Here is a 14370-nt window from a genome sequence, read left to right as displayed (position 1 = left end):
GTTCCGCAAGTTTTTTCTTCTTGCGAGTTTTTCTTCTTGCGATGCACGGTTTCCCATAGGAATGCATTGAAAATCAATCAATGCGTTCCTATGGAAACCGCCTTCAGACCAGGTCCGGGGACAGTCTGTCCCCCGACCTCTTCTGAAGGCTGGGGGGGGGGGGGGACAAGGGCTTTCCTTCCCACCGCCAGCCTTCAGAAGGCTGTTCTGAAGGCTGGTGGTGGGAAGAAAAGCCCTTCTCCCCACCTCCTGCCCCACAAGCTCCGGGGACAGGAGCGCTTTGCTGCCGACCGCCAGCATTTTAAAAGCCCCCGCTGTCCCAGGGCGATTTTAAAATGCTGGCGGGCGGCAGCGAAGCCTCCGCTGTCCCGGGACGATTTTAAAATGCTGGCGGGTGGCAGCGAAGCCTCCGCTGTCCCGGGGCGATTTTAAAATGCTGGGGGTCGGCAGCGAAGGCTTCGCTGCCGCCCGCCAGCATTTTAAGATCGCCCGGGACAGCAGAGAAGTCGCCGCTGCCCCGGGGGCTTTTAAAATGCTGGGGGGTGGCAGCGAAGCCTCCGCTGTCCTGGGGCGATTTTAAAACGCTGGCGGGCGGCAGCGAAGCCTCCGCTGTCCCGGGGCAATTTTAAAATGCTGGCGGGCGGCAGCGAAGCCTCTGCTGCCGCCCGCCAGCATTTTAAGATCGCCTGGGACAGCGGGAAGGCAGGCGGGGGGGGGGAGCAAAGACTTTTGCCCCCCGCCGGCCTTCAGAAGAGGTCCAGGACCTCTTCTGAAGGCCGGCGGTGGGCGAAAGTCTTTGCTCCCGACTGCCAGCATTTTAAAAGAGGTCCCCGGAGATTTCCCAATGGGCTTTCTTCTTGCGAAGCAAGCCCATAGGGAAATTCGTCTTGCGGAACGACTCAAAAACGGAAAACTCTTTCGTCTTGTGAGTTTTTCGTTTTGCGAGGCGTTCGTCTTGCGAGGCAACACTGTATTGCTCTTATAAATCCAGCTTTGAATGCTAACAGAATCACCCCCACCCTTACCAACTGGCAGTGGCTGCTCAGGGTTTCAGGAAAGAATGTTTCCTTGCCCTGCCTAGAGATTCCAGGAATGAAGTCTAGGACCCTCTGCACACAAGTCATGCGGTCTACTACTGAGCTACAGCCCTTTCCTGTGAAAATGCTGATTGTCACACATCTTAAAAGAAAACTAAATGAATAACATGTTTTAAAAACAGACTGGGTGTGATATGTCGCCCAGCTGAATGTCTGACATCTTACTTTAGGATGGGAAGACGGTTGCTGCCTGCCAAGTGCCTGAGCCAAGCTCTCTTCTATTCTGGGGAAGTCTTCCTGTGCAATATGGGATGTGGCCCTTGGGTGGGAGACATGGCTGAATAGGCCACTGTGTGATCACAAAACTGATGATTCACTAGCCAAATGGAACAAGGCAGCCACACCTATATTTCGGCCCCTCTAGGGTCTGCCCTAACTTTAGGTAGAGTGAGGCTGATGCCTCAGTCCCTTGTTACAAAAGGGCAGCAGTTGGTTTCTTGTTTTATTATTATTGGAATTTATCTCCCAGAGAGAGATACTCATGAGGTTTTTCTGCCTCAGGTGGTAAAATAACACATACATAATGCATTGGAGGGACGCGGGTGGCGCTGTGGGTAAAAGCCTCAGCGCCTAGGGCTTGCCGATCGAAAGGTCGGCGGTTCGAATCCCCGCGGCGGGGTGCGCTCCCGCTGCTCGGTCCCAGCGCCTGCCAACCTAGCAGTTTGAAAGCACCCCCGGGTGCAAGTAGATAAATAGGTACCGCTTACCAGCGGGAAGGTAAACGGCGTTCCGTGTGCTGCGCTGGCTCGCCAGATGCAGCTTTGTCACGCTGGCCACGTGACCCGGAAGTGTCTCCGGACAGCGCTGGCCCCCGGCCTATAGATGTGAGATGGGCGCACAAACCCCAGAGTCTGTCAAGACTGGCCCGTTCGGGCAGGGGTACCTTTACCCTTAATGCACACTTCGGGGGGAGGGGAGGGGAATGGTGCAATTTACTGTTCTGCCTCAGGCAGCAAAATGTCTTGGGCTTTTTGTATCCTCCTGTGTTGATCATTGACTGCTAATCCTGAAAACAGCACAACGCTAACAGAGAACTGGGGCACAGTGGGAATCAAGTGCTCCACATATATATTTAGAACACAACTACAATCATCCCTGATGTTTGGCCACACTTGCTGAGGTAGATGGGAACTGGAAACCAGTGGCGTAGCGTGGGTTGTCAGCACCCGGGGAAAGGCAAGTAATTTGCGCCCCCTAACCCGTGGATTTGCGCCCCCTAACCCCCGATGTTGCGCCCAGTGCGGCCGGCCCCCCCTGCACCCCCCACGCTACGCTACTGCTGGAAACAAACTAAATCTGGAGGGCACCATGATTGCTACCCCTGCCATAAATGATGAAGTTAGATATAAATTACCCCATCAAAAACCAAACCAACCAACCCACAGGCTACTGAGGAAGGCAATACAAGAAAATAAGAGAGTGAGGGAGCCTCCCTCCACCAAGCAAAATACAACTACCCCACCTAAAGTCACTCGCCAAATGAAACAGCACGCCAATTCATACTCTGGCTATGTAAACATTATCAGCTTAAAGTGCATCTTGGCTGTTCTTCTCAATTTGGATCAAAGCTGGCTTGGGAGAAAATGCATCAAAATGCACTATTTCCTAAGAAACTGCGGGATATATATGGATTGTACTAACATCATGTGTACACTGCTTCCCAAACCAGAAGTGGAAGTGCACTGGATGCAGACTATATTGGAGTGTGTACGCATTCTCCGTCTTCCTGAAGGGGACGTTGTTATGGCACACCCATTCCACTCAACATCCTGCCTTTAGCTGTGGCTGTCTCCAGCAGGTACCCCAGAGGGAAGGAAAAACCCAAAAACTCAGGCTACTGCAGCAGGAAACAATGTCCTGCCAGCCTGGGCCCCTGTTTCCTCTCCTCTCTGGGTGGCCTGCCTTGATTGCCTGCCTTTCCTTAGCTGAAAAGCACACCAGGCTTCCTGTCCAATGGTCTCGCTCTCCAAACCAACACCTGCATGAACATGATGGCAAGCCAATCAAAGGAAGCACTCAAACAAAGACATATTCCTAGGCTCCCCCGCCAATGCAAACCCACTTGAGCCAGCAGAAGTGCAAAGGCTCCTGGGAGTCGTATTCCACCTCTAGGCAAAACAAAAGGTGAATTGTTTTACTGGGCACCATATATTCTACAGTGTATCTCCTTTGCTGGCCCACACCAGCGTTTCAGACCTGCGTCCTGCCCTGCCACAGTTATTTTGCAGTTTGAGGCAAAATACACAGGAGTCCCTTTTGTAGCTCATAAACTGAAGCAAGGCCAGGGTGCGGGGGGAAGTCAGAACAGGGGAGCAAATTAAAATATTCTTCCCAGCTACATTGCAGAAATTGGAACCCACTTACTCAGCTAGCTTTTTATTATAAGAAGGGGGGAAATAATAAAAAAGATAATTACATCTCCTGTCACAGAAAACGCCAATATCACACCCTGGTCCCATAGTACAGCACCTACACTCTCAACAACAATAGAGTCAAAGGTGGTGTCTTGTCCAGAACACATGGGGGACAGGGGCAAGTCTAAACCCATGCCTTCCCAGTCCAGCACTCCAACCACTGCACTCTCCAATCACCTTGGGTTGTGATGCCATTGCCATGTAACCACAGTAAATACTAAGGGAACTGATCTGAGAACCCAAGCCTTTTCAGGGAAAGCAATAAGGTTCAGCATGCCCTGAGATCTGACAAGCCTCAGGCTGAATAATGTGTGTGTGCGTGCACATGCCTAGAAACAGCCACAACTGTTGTTCCATCATCTGAAGGGAGCAGAGCTAACCTCTATGCGCACCGCTGCACTGTGAACTTATATCTGCTTTACATCAGCTTTTTTATTTTTAGATATCTGTATGCTGCTTTTCTGGGGAAATCCCATTCAAATAATCTTTCAACAATAAAAAGTGCATGCAAAAAACAATCAGTATCAGTAATACCAAGGAAAAAGACCACACACACACACACACACGTACTGTATATGTATGTATTTACATATAAAGAAAGTATAAAAATAAATTTAAAGCAATAAAAACAGACTCACGATTCCAGTAATACGATGATATAGCAACTTATTTTCATAAACTACACAGGGGAAGGGTCAATCAATGCAAATCAGACTTCAAGGCTTTACAAAAAGACAGAAGCCAACCCCAGCTCTACTGGGAAGCTCCATATGTGTTGAGCCACCACAGAAAAGGTTTGCTCCCTTGTGGTTCCCTCAAGCTGACTGGTCGGTAGTTTCCTGAATCTTCTTTTTACCCCACCTTCAAAAAGGGTTGGGGGGTAGACCCAGGAAACTCCCAAATGATTAGCTTGACACCGATACCAAGAAAGGTCCTAGATTAGATTGATATGTGAGCACATAGGAAAAAAGGATGCTGTCATCAGCAGCGGAGCATATGCCTGCGCTGCCCAGGAGGGGCACGCTCCCAAGGGGGGGCAGGGTACGGAGGGTGCCCTCCCAGGCGTGGGATAGCCGCTTGGGTGCACGGAGTGGCGTGTGCGCCCTGCAGCTGGGGGCGGAGCAAGCTGCCAATGGTGGGCATTCAGCACACCAAACGCCCGCGACTCCCCAGCCTCCCCCAGCTGTCAAAACAAAGGGGGAAGGGGGAAATGCTGCTGGCAAAGCGGCGCAGCTCCCCCTTTCCCCCGACAACTTGGGGTAGGCTTGGGAGTCGCGGGCGGGCGGGCAGTGCACCAAATGTCACCCCCCTCAGCAAAGACACCTGGGGCAGTCCACCCCCACCGCACCCCCTTCCTCCGCTCCTGGTTACTAAGATCCAGTATGGGTTTTTCAAAAACAAGTCATGCCAGATGAACCTCATGTGTGTTTTTGATAAAGTTACAAGCTTTGTGGATCAGGGGGATGCTGTGGACATAGTGGATCTTGATTTCAGTAAGGCTTTTGACAATGTTCCCCATTATTCTTGCAGAAAAGCTGGTAAAATGTGGGCTGGACAAGGTAATGGCTAGGTAGATTTGTAGCTGGTTGACTGAACCTAAAGAGTGCTCACTAATGGTTCCTCATCATCCTGGAAAAAAGTGAAAAGTGGGGTGCCACACAATTCTATCCTGGGCCCATTGTTGTTCAACAACTTTATAAATGAGAGGGATAAAGGAATGGAGGGGTTGCTCATCAAATTTGCAGATGATATCACACTGGGAGGGGTAGCTAATGCCACAGAAGACTGAATCAGGAATCAAGATGATCTTAGAAGTTTGGCCCATACTGGGCCAAAACTAACAAAATGAATTTCCACAGAGACAAATGTACCAGCTGAATAAATATAAGATGGGGGACACCTGGCTTTCCTGTAGTACATGTGAAAAGGATCTAGGGGTCTTAGTAGACTACAAGCTTCATGTGAGTCAACAGTTTGATGCAGCAGCAAAACAAGGCAAATGCTATTCTAGCCTGCATCAACAGAAGTACAGTGTTCCAGTCAAGGGAAGCAATAGTACCACTTGCTTCTTCAGACATTCTGTGGCCTAACTACCACATCACGAATGCAGACCACACACTGCAGCCTTATGGCCTCCAGGCAACCTCTGCTAGTCAACAGACACAGTGCCACACACTCTTAGGCACCACTGTGAGACAACCAAAATGGCACAATCTCTTCATCACCTAGCAACCAGCACTGGGAGACACAGCATGATGGCCTCCTTTCTCCTAGCAACTACCACTTAGAACTTAAACACCTTCTCCGTTAACTATGGTTTCTACTTGTAGGAGAAAAGGGCAGGGATGGAATCACCATAATTACTGTGGGGTCTAGGCAGAGGAGGTGTGAAGCTAACATTAAACATGGAAAGATGAAGGCAACAATTTAAAAAAATTATCAGTTATATGCCAACCTATAGCCAAGTTCTCAGGGCTACTGGTAAGAAGAATACAGTGGTACCTCGGGTTACATACGCTTCAGGTTACAGACTCCACTAACCTAGAAATAGTACCTCAGGTTAAGAACTTTGCTTCAGGATGAGAACAGAAATCGTGCTCTGGCGGCACAGCGGCAGTGGGAGGCCCCATTAGCTAAAGTGGTGCTTCAGGTTAAGAACAGTTTCAGGTTAAGAACGAACCTCTGGAATGAATTAAGTTCTTAACCCGAGGTACCACCGTAAAAGTAATCTGAACATTTTAAGTAGATAAAAACAGTAAGAGGCCTGGGCCTGGGAGTTGTTGTTCCTTCAAGATAAAACTCTACCCCCCCCCCCACTTCAGCCTCCTCTGGACTCTGTGCACCCGAAGGCTACTTACCTATGTACTGCCCTTTGCCTTCCCGAAATGGAGGGCCGAGAGGTCCTTTCACCACAGGCTGCATGTATTTGATCTGCCCATAACCACCTCCAGCTCCCCCTCCAGTCACCGTGGAGATGCCAACCACCAGCAACAGCCACAGGGTTACTTCATGGAGCATCGTGGCTTTGTTGGTAGTCTCTCTGCAAACAAAACGTGACAGCAAAATCACCTTTTGAGAAGATCTCTAAGCTGTTCCTTGGGTATTTTTAGCAAAAACAAAGCAGGTGTATGTGTGTGTGTGAGAGAGAGAGATTTTGGTAGAGCAGGGATGGGGAACCTCAGGCCCTGGAACCAACTACGGCCCACTGGGCCAAACACCCTCCCAAGCCACTAGCCCTGCTGTGCACCCTCCCTGAGTGTTTTTGCCTGGCTGGAATGTGCCCTTGAGATCTGATATGCTTCTTGCTAACCTCAATGGAAGAGAGAAAGGTGTCTGCGTGAAAGCCTGTGTAGAAGAGGTCAGCTTAATGTCCAAAAGTCCACATTTCTTTCTCTGCCCACTTCTGGTTCTGGCCCTGCCTGTGGCTCTCTGGCTCAAAAAGGTTCCCTGCACCTGAGCAAAATTCCCCAGTGTTTTCCCCACTCCCCCAACACCCCAGTTCTCCTCCTTTGTAGCCACTGGTTCTTGATGCTGCCAAATTATTTTACTGAGGGCTTTCTATCCATGCTCCTCCACGCAGAAGACCCTGTATCTGTTGTTGCCTCTCCTAGAATGTGCCCTTCACATTGCTGACAAGAACACCCCCATCTGCTGTGCAGACAGATGGAGACAAGATACAGAAGAAGAAGAAGAAGAAGAAGAAGAAGAAGAAGAAGAAGAAGAAGAAGAAGAAGAAGAAGAAGTAGTAGTAGTAGTAGTAGTAGTAGTAGTAGTTTGGATTTGATATCCCGCCTTTCACTCCCCTTCAGGAGTCTCAAAGCGGCTAACATTCTCCATTCCCTTCCTCCCCCACAACAAACACTCTGTGAGGTGAGTGGGGCTGAGAGACTTCAAAGAAGTGTGACTGGCCCAAGGTCACCCAGCAGCTGCATGTGGAGGAGCGGAGACGCGAACCCGGTTCCCCAGATTACGAGACTACCGCTCTTAATCACTACACCACACTGGCTCTGCAACTGCATTCCTGTATCATTTTGAGATGAAGTGGGAATTTCAGCTAGCATGACATGTGGTACCTGTCAACCCCGTTTTATACATCTGTTGAACATGGACAGACTGGCCCCTCCCTAAATCTCCTTTGTATCAGGCCACTGCAAGGAACAGTGTGGGCAGATTACCCTAGTGTAGATACATCGTGAATGCATAGCTGACTCCTGAGGGCTTGGGGAAGAATCCATGCAACCACGTCTTTTAAATCAGGCCGCTTGTTTCAAAAACAGCCAAAGCACATATTTATTCATTCAAAAACATTCCTAGGTTGCTTTTTAGTAGGACAAACCACAACTCACAGGCTGAGTACACACCGTACATTTAAATCAAATAATCCTGGGAACTGTAGTTTGCTAGAGGTGCTGGGAATTCTAGCTCTCTACAGTTCCCAAGATTCTCTGGGGACGAGAAATGTGCTTTAAATGTATGGTGTGTACACAGCTAAAGTTTTTTTTAGCTGTGTTTTACAAAACAGCAATATAAGAGCACCGTTGTAAAGCACCCACAGGGTTGCATAACTAACAAAAACCTGACATAGGGTAGAAACAAACCACTGTGGATGCCCATCCTACTTTTATTTTGTTTATTTTATTTATTACATTTTTATACTTTTATTTATTAGATTTCTATACTGCCCCTTCAATGAAAGATCTCAGAGTGGTTCGCAAGACAATATCACAGGGCCCTCTTCATTCCATAAGGTAGGGACCCCTGCAGAGAATGCCTGTCACTGTCTTTCCACCAGATGCTTCTCTGCAGGCTGTTGCACGATCAGCATGGCATTCTTTGATTATTTTAAATGAACTCACAGATCTATTTCAGGTAATTTGGTCCCAAGTGCAGTGCTTTTCAACCTCGGTTCCCCCATTTATTCCTGAAATACAACTCTCACCACTCCTGACCTTGAGCTTAGCTGGCAGGGGATGACAGGAATTGCGGTCCAACAACATCTGCGGACCCAAGGTTGAAGATTACTTCAGGGCTTTATCTGCTATCAAGGACTTCTTACAACTGGCTTGGTAGCAAACTGGCAGTCTGTGCAGCCCCTCCAGCACAGGAGCTATATGTGCATGGCTAGATACCTTGCTCAGCATTGTAGCCGCTGGGTTCGACCCCAGCTGCAACTTCTAAACCAGCCTTAAGGGTAGCCCCACACAGAGTGCATTACAGCAGTTCAATTTTGAGGTTACCAAGGCATGGGTGAGAGCAACTAAGTTATCCCTTAGTATTTCCAGGAACAGGTCTAGCTGTTATGCCGGCCACAGCAAATATGCCTCTGAAGTAAATGACACCCACTCTAGAACGCTCCTTACAGATTCATCCACCACCACCACCTACCCTTTAATGAGATCATAATGAAGCAACAGTGGGGTGGAGGGGATGACCAAGCTGAGGGTTATTATCACGTCTTTCGACTGAGCAGGATTTCCTCCAGCAAAAAATGTGTGCGCTTGGGAATTGGCTCTTGAGAGCGTCTCTGATTCCAAAGCCAAGGCCTCACTGTGCTGCCTTTGAAACCCTCTGGCTTGAAGAGGGGCTGTGAAGAAACCCTGTTGTGTTTGGCGACTTGAAAAATGGCTATGTCAGAGACACAATTCCCTCACTTGGAGTATCGCCAGAGCTAGTAACTCTCCGCTGTGGTGCTTCTTAAAACGTCAACAGGAGTTTGTTTGGTCAAGTACTTATGAGTAACCTTGACTGCTTATGATGCTCAGTAATGCCAGACGCTTGCTAAAGTGCCCACTTGTGTAAAATTAAAGGGCCTTCTATAAATACTGCCTTCTACTCTTGCGACATTTTCCGAGGCACAGGCTTCAAATGAGGCCTGTATGAAGCAAAGGACAGTTTATTTTCTGACAGGTTTAATGACACAGAACACCAAAAGTGCTGTGGACTAATTGAACCACAATCGCCATTAATAAAAATTAAAGACCTCGGCCTTTTCCTGCCTCCGAAGGAATGAAGAAAGCTACTCCTTGCCTGGATTTGATTGGAATTTCCTGAGCTGAAATGGGAGCAGGGGGAGGGGAAAAAAATACACCATGAAGAAAGAGGAAGAAGAGTTTTAACAGCGGGTAGCGATGGAGATTGGTCCCCACATGGAAGTGATTTGAATGCTATGTGGGCTTGGCGGGAACCTGAAAGATCTTTAGTAGCAATGTCATTCCTCGTCTAACCCAAATGATGTATATTAAGTCTCCTTTTATTACTTTTACCTTTGAGAAGAGGGCTCCTGCCCTCACCCGGCCAAAAGGTGGCAAGGGCTGCAGCTGACGTTCCAATGATCTGAGGGAAAGAGTTTGTGCTGGCTGCTTCCTTCCATGTCTCCCAAGGTTTCTGCACAAACTGCCCCCTTGTCACCAGCAGAGGAAATGGCTCCTCGCTCAGAGAGGAAGCTGGTGGAGGGCAAGAATTAATGCAAGCTACATGGGACCCCAGGAGGAATAAGACCTATCACCTTTCCTTTAAAGGAAAAAAACAAACCCCAGCAACTTTTGAGGCTCCATGTGAGACTAATTTTTCAGTGAAATCGGTGTACAGTGGTGTCCAAACTTTTTTCAAAGAGGGCCAGATTTGATGAAGTGAAGGGCTGTGAGGGCCGACCAATGGGCCAACCATTGGTTGTTGACCCTTTTTTAGGGTTGAAGTTGTTGGGGTTTTTTTTGGGGGGGGATTTTACCCCAGGAAACAAACTGCCACAGGGGCAGGATCAAACCGACTGGTGGGCCAGATTAAGCCCCCGAAATTGACTTTGGACTTGCCTGGTGTAGACCTAGAACAGCCTTTGACAACCTGGAGCCCTCCAGCTCTTTTGGACGACATCTCCTATCAGCCCCGGGCAACACAGAAGGCTGCCCTAGAGCAAGCACATTGTGGAAGGACATGAGTGGGGAAAGAACTGCTAAGCTGATCTTCTAGGGAGAAGAGAGGATACAATGGACTATCCTGGAAAAGAACATTGCTAGCAGGCTAAAACCCTGAACAGGAGCATTCCTAAATTTGGTATTTTTTACAAATCTTCAAGTCTCTGTGTGACTGCCTGATCCCTGACTTGTGAAGACAGCTTTCCTGGGAACTGAATCATAAGCACCTATGAAAGCAAGTTGGTAAGGGTGGCTTCCAATCCAAACTTTATTCAATATTCACCTGATCATTAGATTACTATCAAACAGATTCCTCTCTCGTGATGCCTCCTTCTTACTCAGCATAGATGAGATATTGGATATGTACTATAAACAATAAGAAATCCATGGCAACTGAGCATACTCAGCCCTCTTCACTGGGTTGTTTACTGAATCCCCCCCCCACTGAGTTTTTTTGGGAGGTACTTCTGCTGCACACTTAGCTACTTGCATTTTTGGGGAGTGGGAACAGAGAAGATGATGGAGAAATGCTGCTATTAAATGCAACCCAAAGTATGATGTTCAAAGGGTGAATCTAACAACAGGAAACTATATTTTTCACTGCCCCCCACCTTTAAATCTTGCCCTTACCAAACAATAAGGACCTTGCTACTGCAGATGACTCTGAGATTTTGTCTGTGTAGCTGTTTCTCTCTCTCCTCTTTCAAGGTTTTCTTCATACCAATCCCTCAAGCCACAGAACAGGCAGAATCCCAAACCAAGTAGGCTTCAAATGAAAGGTAAATATACGCCAAGGCCTTTACTATTCATTATAATTTTCCTTGTTTGTTTGTTTTACCTTTCAACAGTGTGGAGCTGAATGGGATTCAAACAACAAAAGAGCACAGGAAGCTGCCGTAGACTAGCTCAAACTATTCTCCCCTTTGACTGGCAGTGGCTCTTCAGGCTCTCAGGTGGAGATCTTTGTTCATTCGCTGCTATCTGATCTTTTAAACCAGAGGTGCCAAGGATTGAATTTAGGACCTTCTGCATGTGGAAGGCCAGTACAAGCAGCAACTCAACAAAGCTCATTTATCACAACCCAACTGGAAGCCAGTAGTCAAGAACAATGAATACATAGCCATGAGTTTCCTTGTTATGCATATAAGATGGCTTGCTGAAAGCAGGTCCATAAGGTTTGCCCTAGTCAGGTGCACATCAACAGCTAGACCCAGGGATTCTGCCTAACAGGGTCTCCATTTACTCATGAGCACTAATAGGCTGGAGATGGACAACAGCATATTCAGTGCTGCATCACTACCCCTGCCATTTTTATTTTGACCAACAGTCCCCCTGGTTTAATCAACTGGGCGTGCAGACAATATTCAGCTAGATGGACTAACGAAACCAAGTCTTATGAGGAACACTTGAGAGAGTTGGGTATGTTTAGCCTGGGTAAGAGGAGACTGAGAGGAGATAAGGGCTGTCACATAGAAACTGGAGCAAGCTTGTTCTCTCCTGCTCTGGAGGGTAGGACCTGAACTAATAGATTCAAGTTACAAGAAATGAGGTTTCAACTGAACATCAGGAAGAACTTTCTGATGGTAAGAGCTGTTCAACCTTGAGAGGTGGTGGACTCTTCTTCATTGAAGGAGTTTAAGCAGAGGTTGGGTGGCCAACTGCCATGGATGCTTTAGTTGAGATTCCTGCATTGCAGGGAGTTAGACTAGAAGACCCTCAGGACTCCTTCCAACTCTACAATTCTCTGTTTCTGTTATTCTATCCAGCAATGATCTGGACAGGGTTAGAGGCTGCAGAGGCAACAGATGGGCAGGGCAAGTCTGGGACAGGGCAGAGAGCTAACTGTGCAGGGTAGGGAGACACTGCACCTGAGGTAGCTGGACATTAACTCCCCAAGGAATCTTTCAGACCACCAGGGCCCATAGTGCCAGAGCCTGGACCCTGATGGAACCTTCCCCTGAGACTGAAGAACCAGATGCCTCCCACTGCATATTGCCAGCCAACTAGCCAGCATCAGGAGGGATGCTATGGCATGAAGGAGGAGGGCTAATCTTTACACCAGACCGCTAGCCATTTAAGGCCCTGAAGTGCTCTCAAGGGGGTGCAGTCTAGAAGAGGTACCGTTTTCTCTCTCAATAAGACGCACTTTTTTCCTCTTAAAATCTAAGGGTAAATGTCTGTGCGTCTTATGGAGCGAATGTGTGGTCCCTGGGGCTAGGGGGGGGGACCCGGGCTTCCCCTGCAGCCTTCCCACTGCTCCCAGAGCTTGTGGGGCTGGCGGGGGAAGCCTGGGTCCCCCCCACAGCCCTGGGGAGCAGCAGGGAGCCCTGCTCTTTGGGGCTGGTGGGGGGGGGGGAAAGCCGGTGGGGGAAAGCCGCTGCCCTGGGAGGCTTCGCACGGCTATCCCTGACTTATGCAGGAGGTGGGGGAAGGGACAGAATTCCCCCCCAAAAGTAGGTGCACCTTATGGTCAGGTGCACCTTATGCAGCGAAAAATACGGTAATCTGGAGACAGAGGCATAAAAGGCTTTAGTCTGCTCCTAGTCTTTATTACAACAAGTTGCTCATCTAGAGCTGTCTGTGGTCCAGTAGCCTTGCAACATACCAGAACACATCAGAAGCAAAGACTGCCTTTCCCCAGTCTCTGTAGAGGTACTTTGTTTAGAAATTGCCTAGCATCTTTTCTGTGTCTCCATTAGGCTTCCCCTTTCCCGCTCTCTGAGGTATTTTATATCCTCCCGGTCTCTCCTCCCTTCTTTCTACCTAAGGTACGGCAGCTGGGCTCCTTCTCTGCCATCAGGCAGCTGATGGGGATTCTCTCAGCCTTCTTCTCCCACAGGCAATATCCAAATGTGGTCTCCTCTGCAGTCATTGCCTGGTTGGTGAGAATTGGGGCCTGCCTAAATGGTCAGGTGCCAGCAAAGGGCCAGTGAGGCCTGGCAACCCTTCACAGACTCATTTCAGGCAGTCATAACGTCAGAGCCATGAAGTGTATCCCAGCTATGCCACTGACTTGATACAGAAAGCAAAATGTCCTCAAGGAGACGAGAGCTCTGCTTAACATGATGGGAAATGCTAAGAAACTTATAACAACTTCTCTCATGAAACTGTACTCATGAGTTGTACAGGGCCCCAAACCAGCAGAATCTTAATCAGTTGTTTGGACTTGGGTGACCAAACAAACAAAACAAGCCAGCCAAAAGTATAAATATAGACAGCACCTTGAGCCAAAAATGTAAAACTAGGAATACAGTCAACAATGGTGGAACACAGGAATGAACCAGAAATTCAAAACTCAGTATTGTGTCTGTTACTCTGAGTTCCTTTGGGAGGAAGAGTGGGAGGATAATAAGATGAATAAATATTATGGAAGTAGTAGCAATTTGGTAACGCACTACAGCAATACAGCAATGCATGCACACACTACTTTGTAGGTGAGTATGTTTATAGATTTATTACATTTTTATCCAGGCAGTGCACATAGTCCTTCCCCCATTTTATCTTTCCAACAATCCTGTGAGGTAGGTAACAGTGAGACTGTGACTAGATTGAGGTTCAGCCACTGTTCTTCTTCATGGCTGAGTGGGGATTTGAGCCCAGGTCTCCTGGGTCTTCGTTTTATGATTATTTCACATAGGCTGTCATTTAACTCTCTCTAGCAGAGAAGAAAAATACAAAAAGGAGCAGAGCCAGAGAGCCACAAACATTTAGGTCATACCAGGTAAGGGGGGGAAATCAAACTGCTGATTCAGACTATTCCACATCCCTCCATGATCCCCCTGCTTCAGCTTTCTTTTTATACAGCAGAAAACATATTTTTACAGCTGAGATATCTTAATATGGGCTTCTTCTCTCCTTTTAGACAAATCCCCATAAAACAATGTTTCATAAAAACAAGTGCTCTTCTACTAAACTCTAAAAGACACAGAAAATAATAAAACCACCAGG

The 14370-nt window shown here is 48.0% G+C and overlaps 1 protein-coding gene across 7 annotated transcripts in view; it reads right to left on the bottom strand.

Annotated features, from left to right (window-relative positions):
• The window catches only part of COL8A2 (collagen type VIII alpha 2 chain), a 205502-nt gene that overhangs the window by 10538 nt on the left and 180594 nt on the right, over positions 1–14370 (bottom strand). For 6 of the 7 annotated variants that reach the window (XM_083511804.1, XM_083511803.1, XM_083511805.1 and 3 more), the window contains one exon: positions 6370–6551. In XM_083511804.1, coding sequence (XP_083367930.1) covers positions 6370–6529 — 160 coding nt within the window. In that variant the 5' untranslated portion in view covers positions 6530–6551. Of the gene's footprint in view, positions 1–6369; positions 6552–9774; positions 9884–14370 lie in introns of those variants that run through there. The other variant, XM_083511808.1, reaches the window with a different exon arrangement.

The sequence above is a fragment of the Podarcis liolepis genome (genome assembly GCF_965112155.1).
Source record: "Podarcis liolepis genome assembly, chromosome: 7".
NCBI lineage: Eukaryota > Metazoa > Chordata > Lepidosauria > Squamata > Lacertidae > Podarcis > Podarcis liolepis.
The sequence above is the reverse complement of the archived record's forward strand: the minus strand, read 5'-3'. Positions and strand labels throughout refer to the sequence as shown.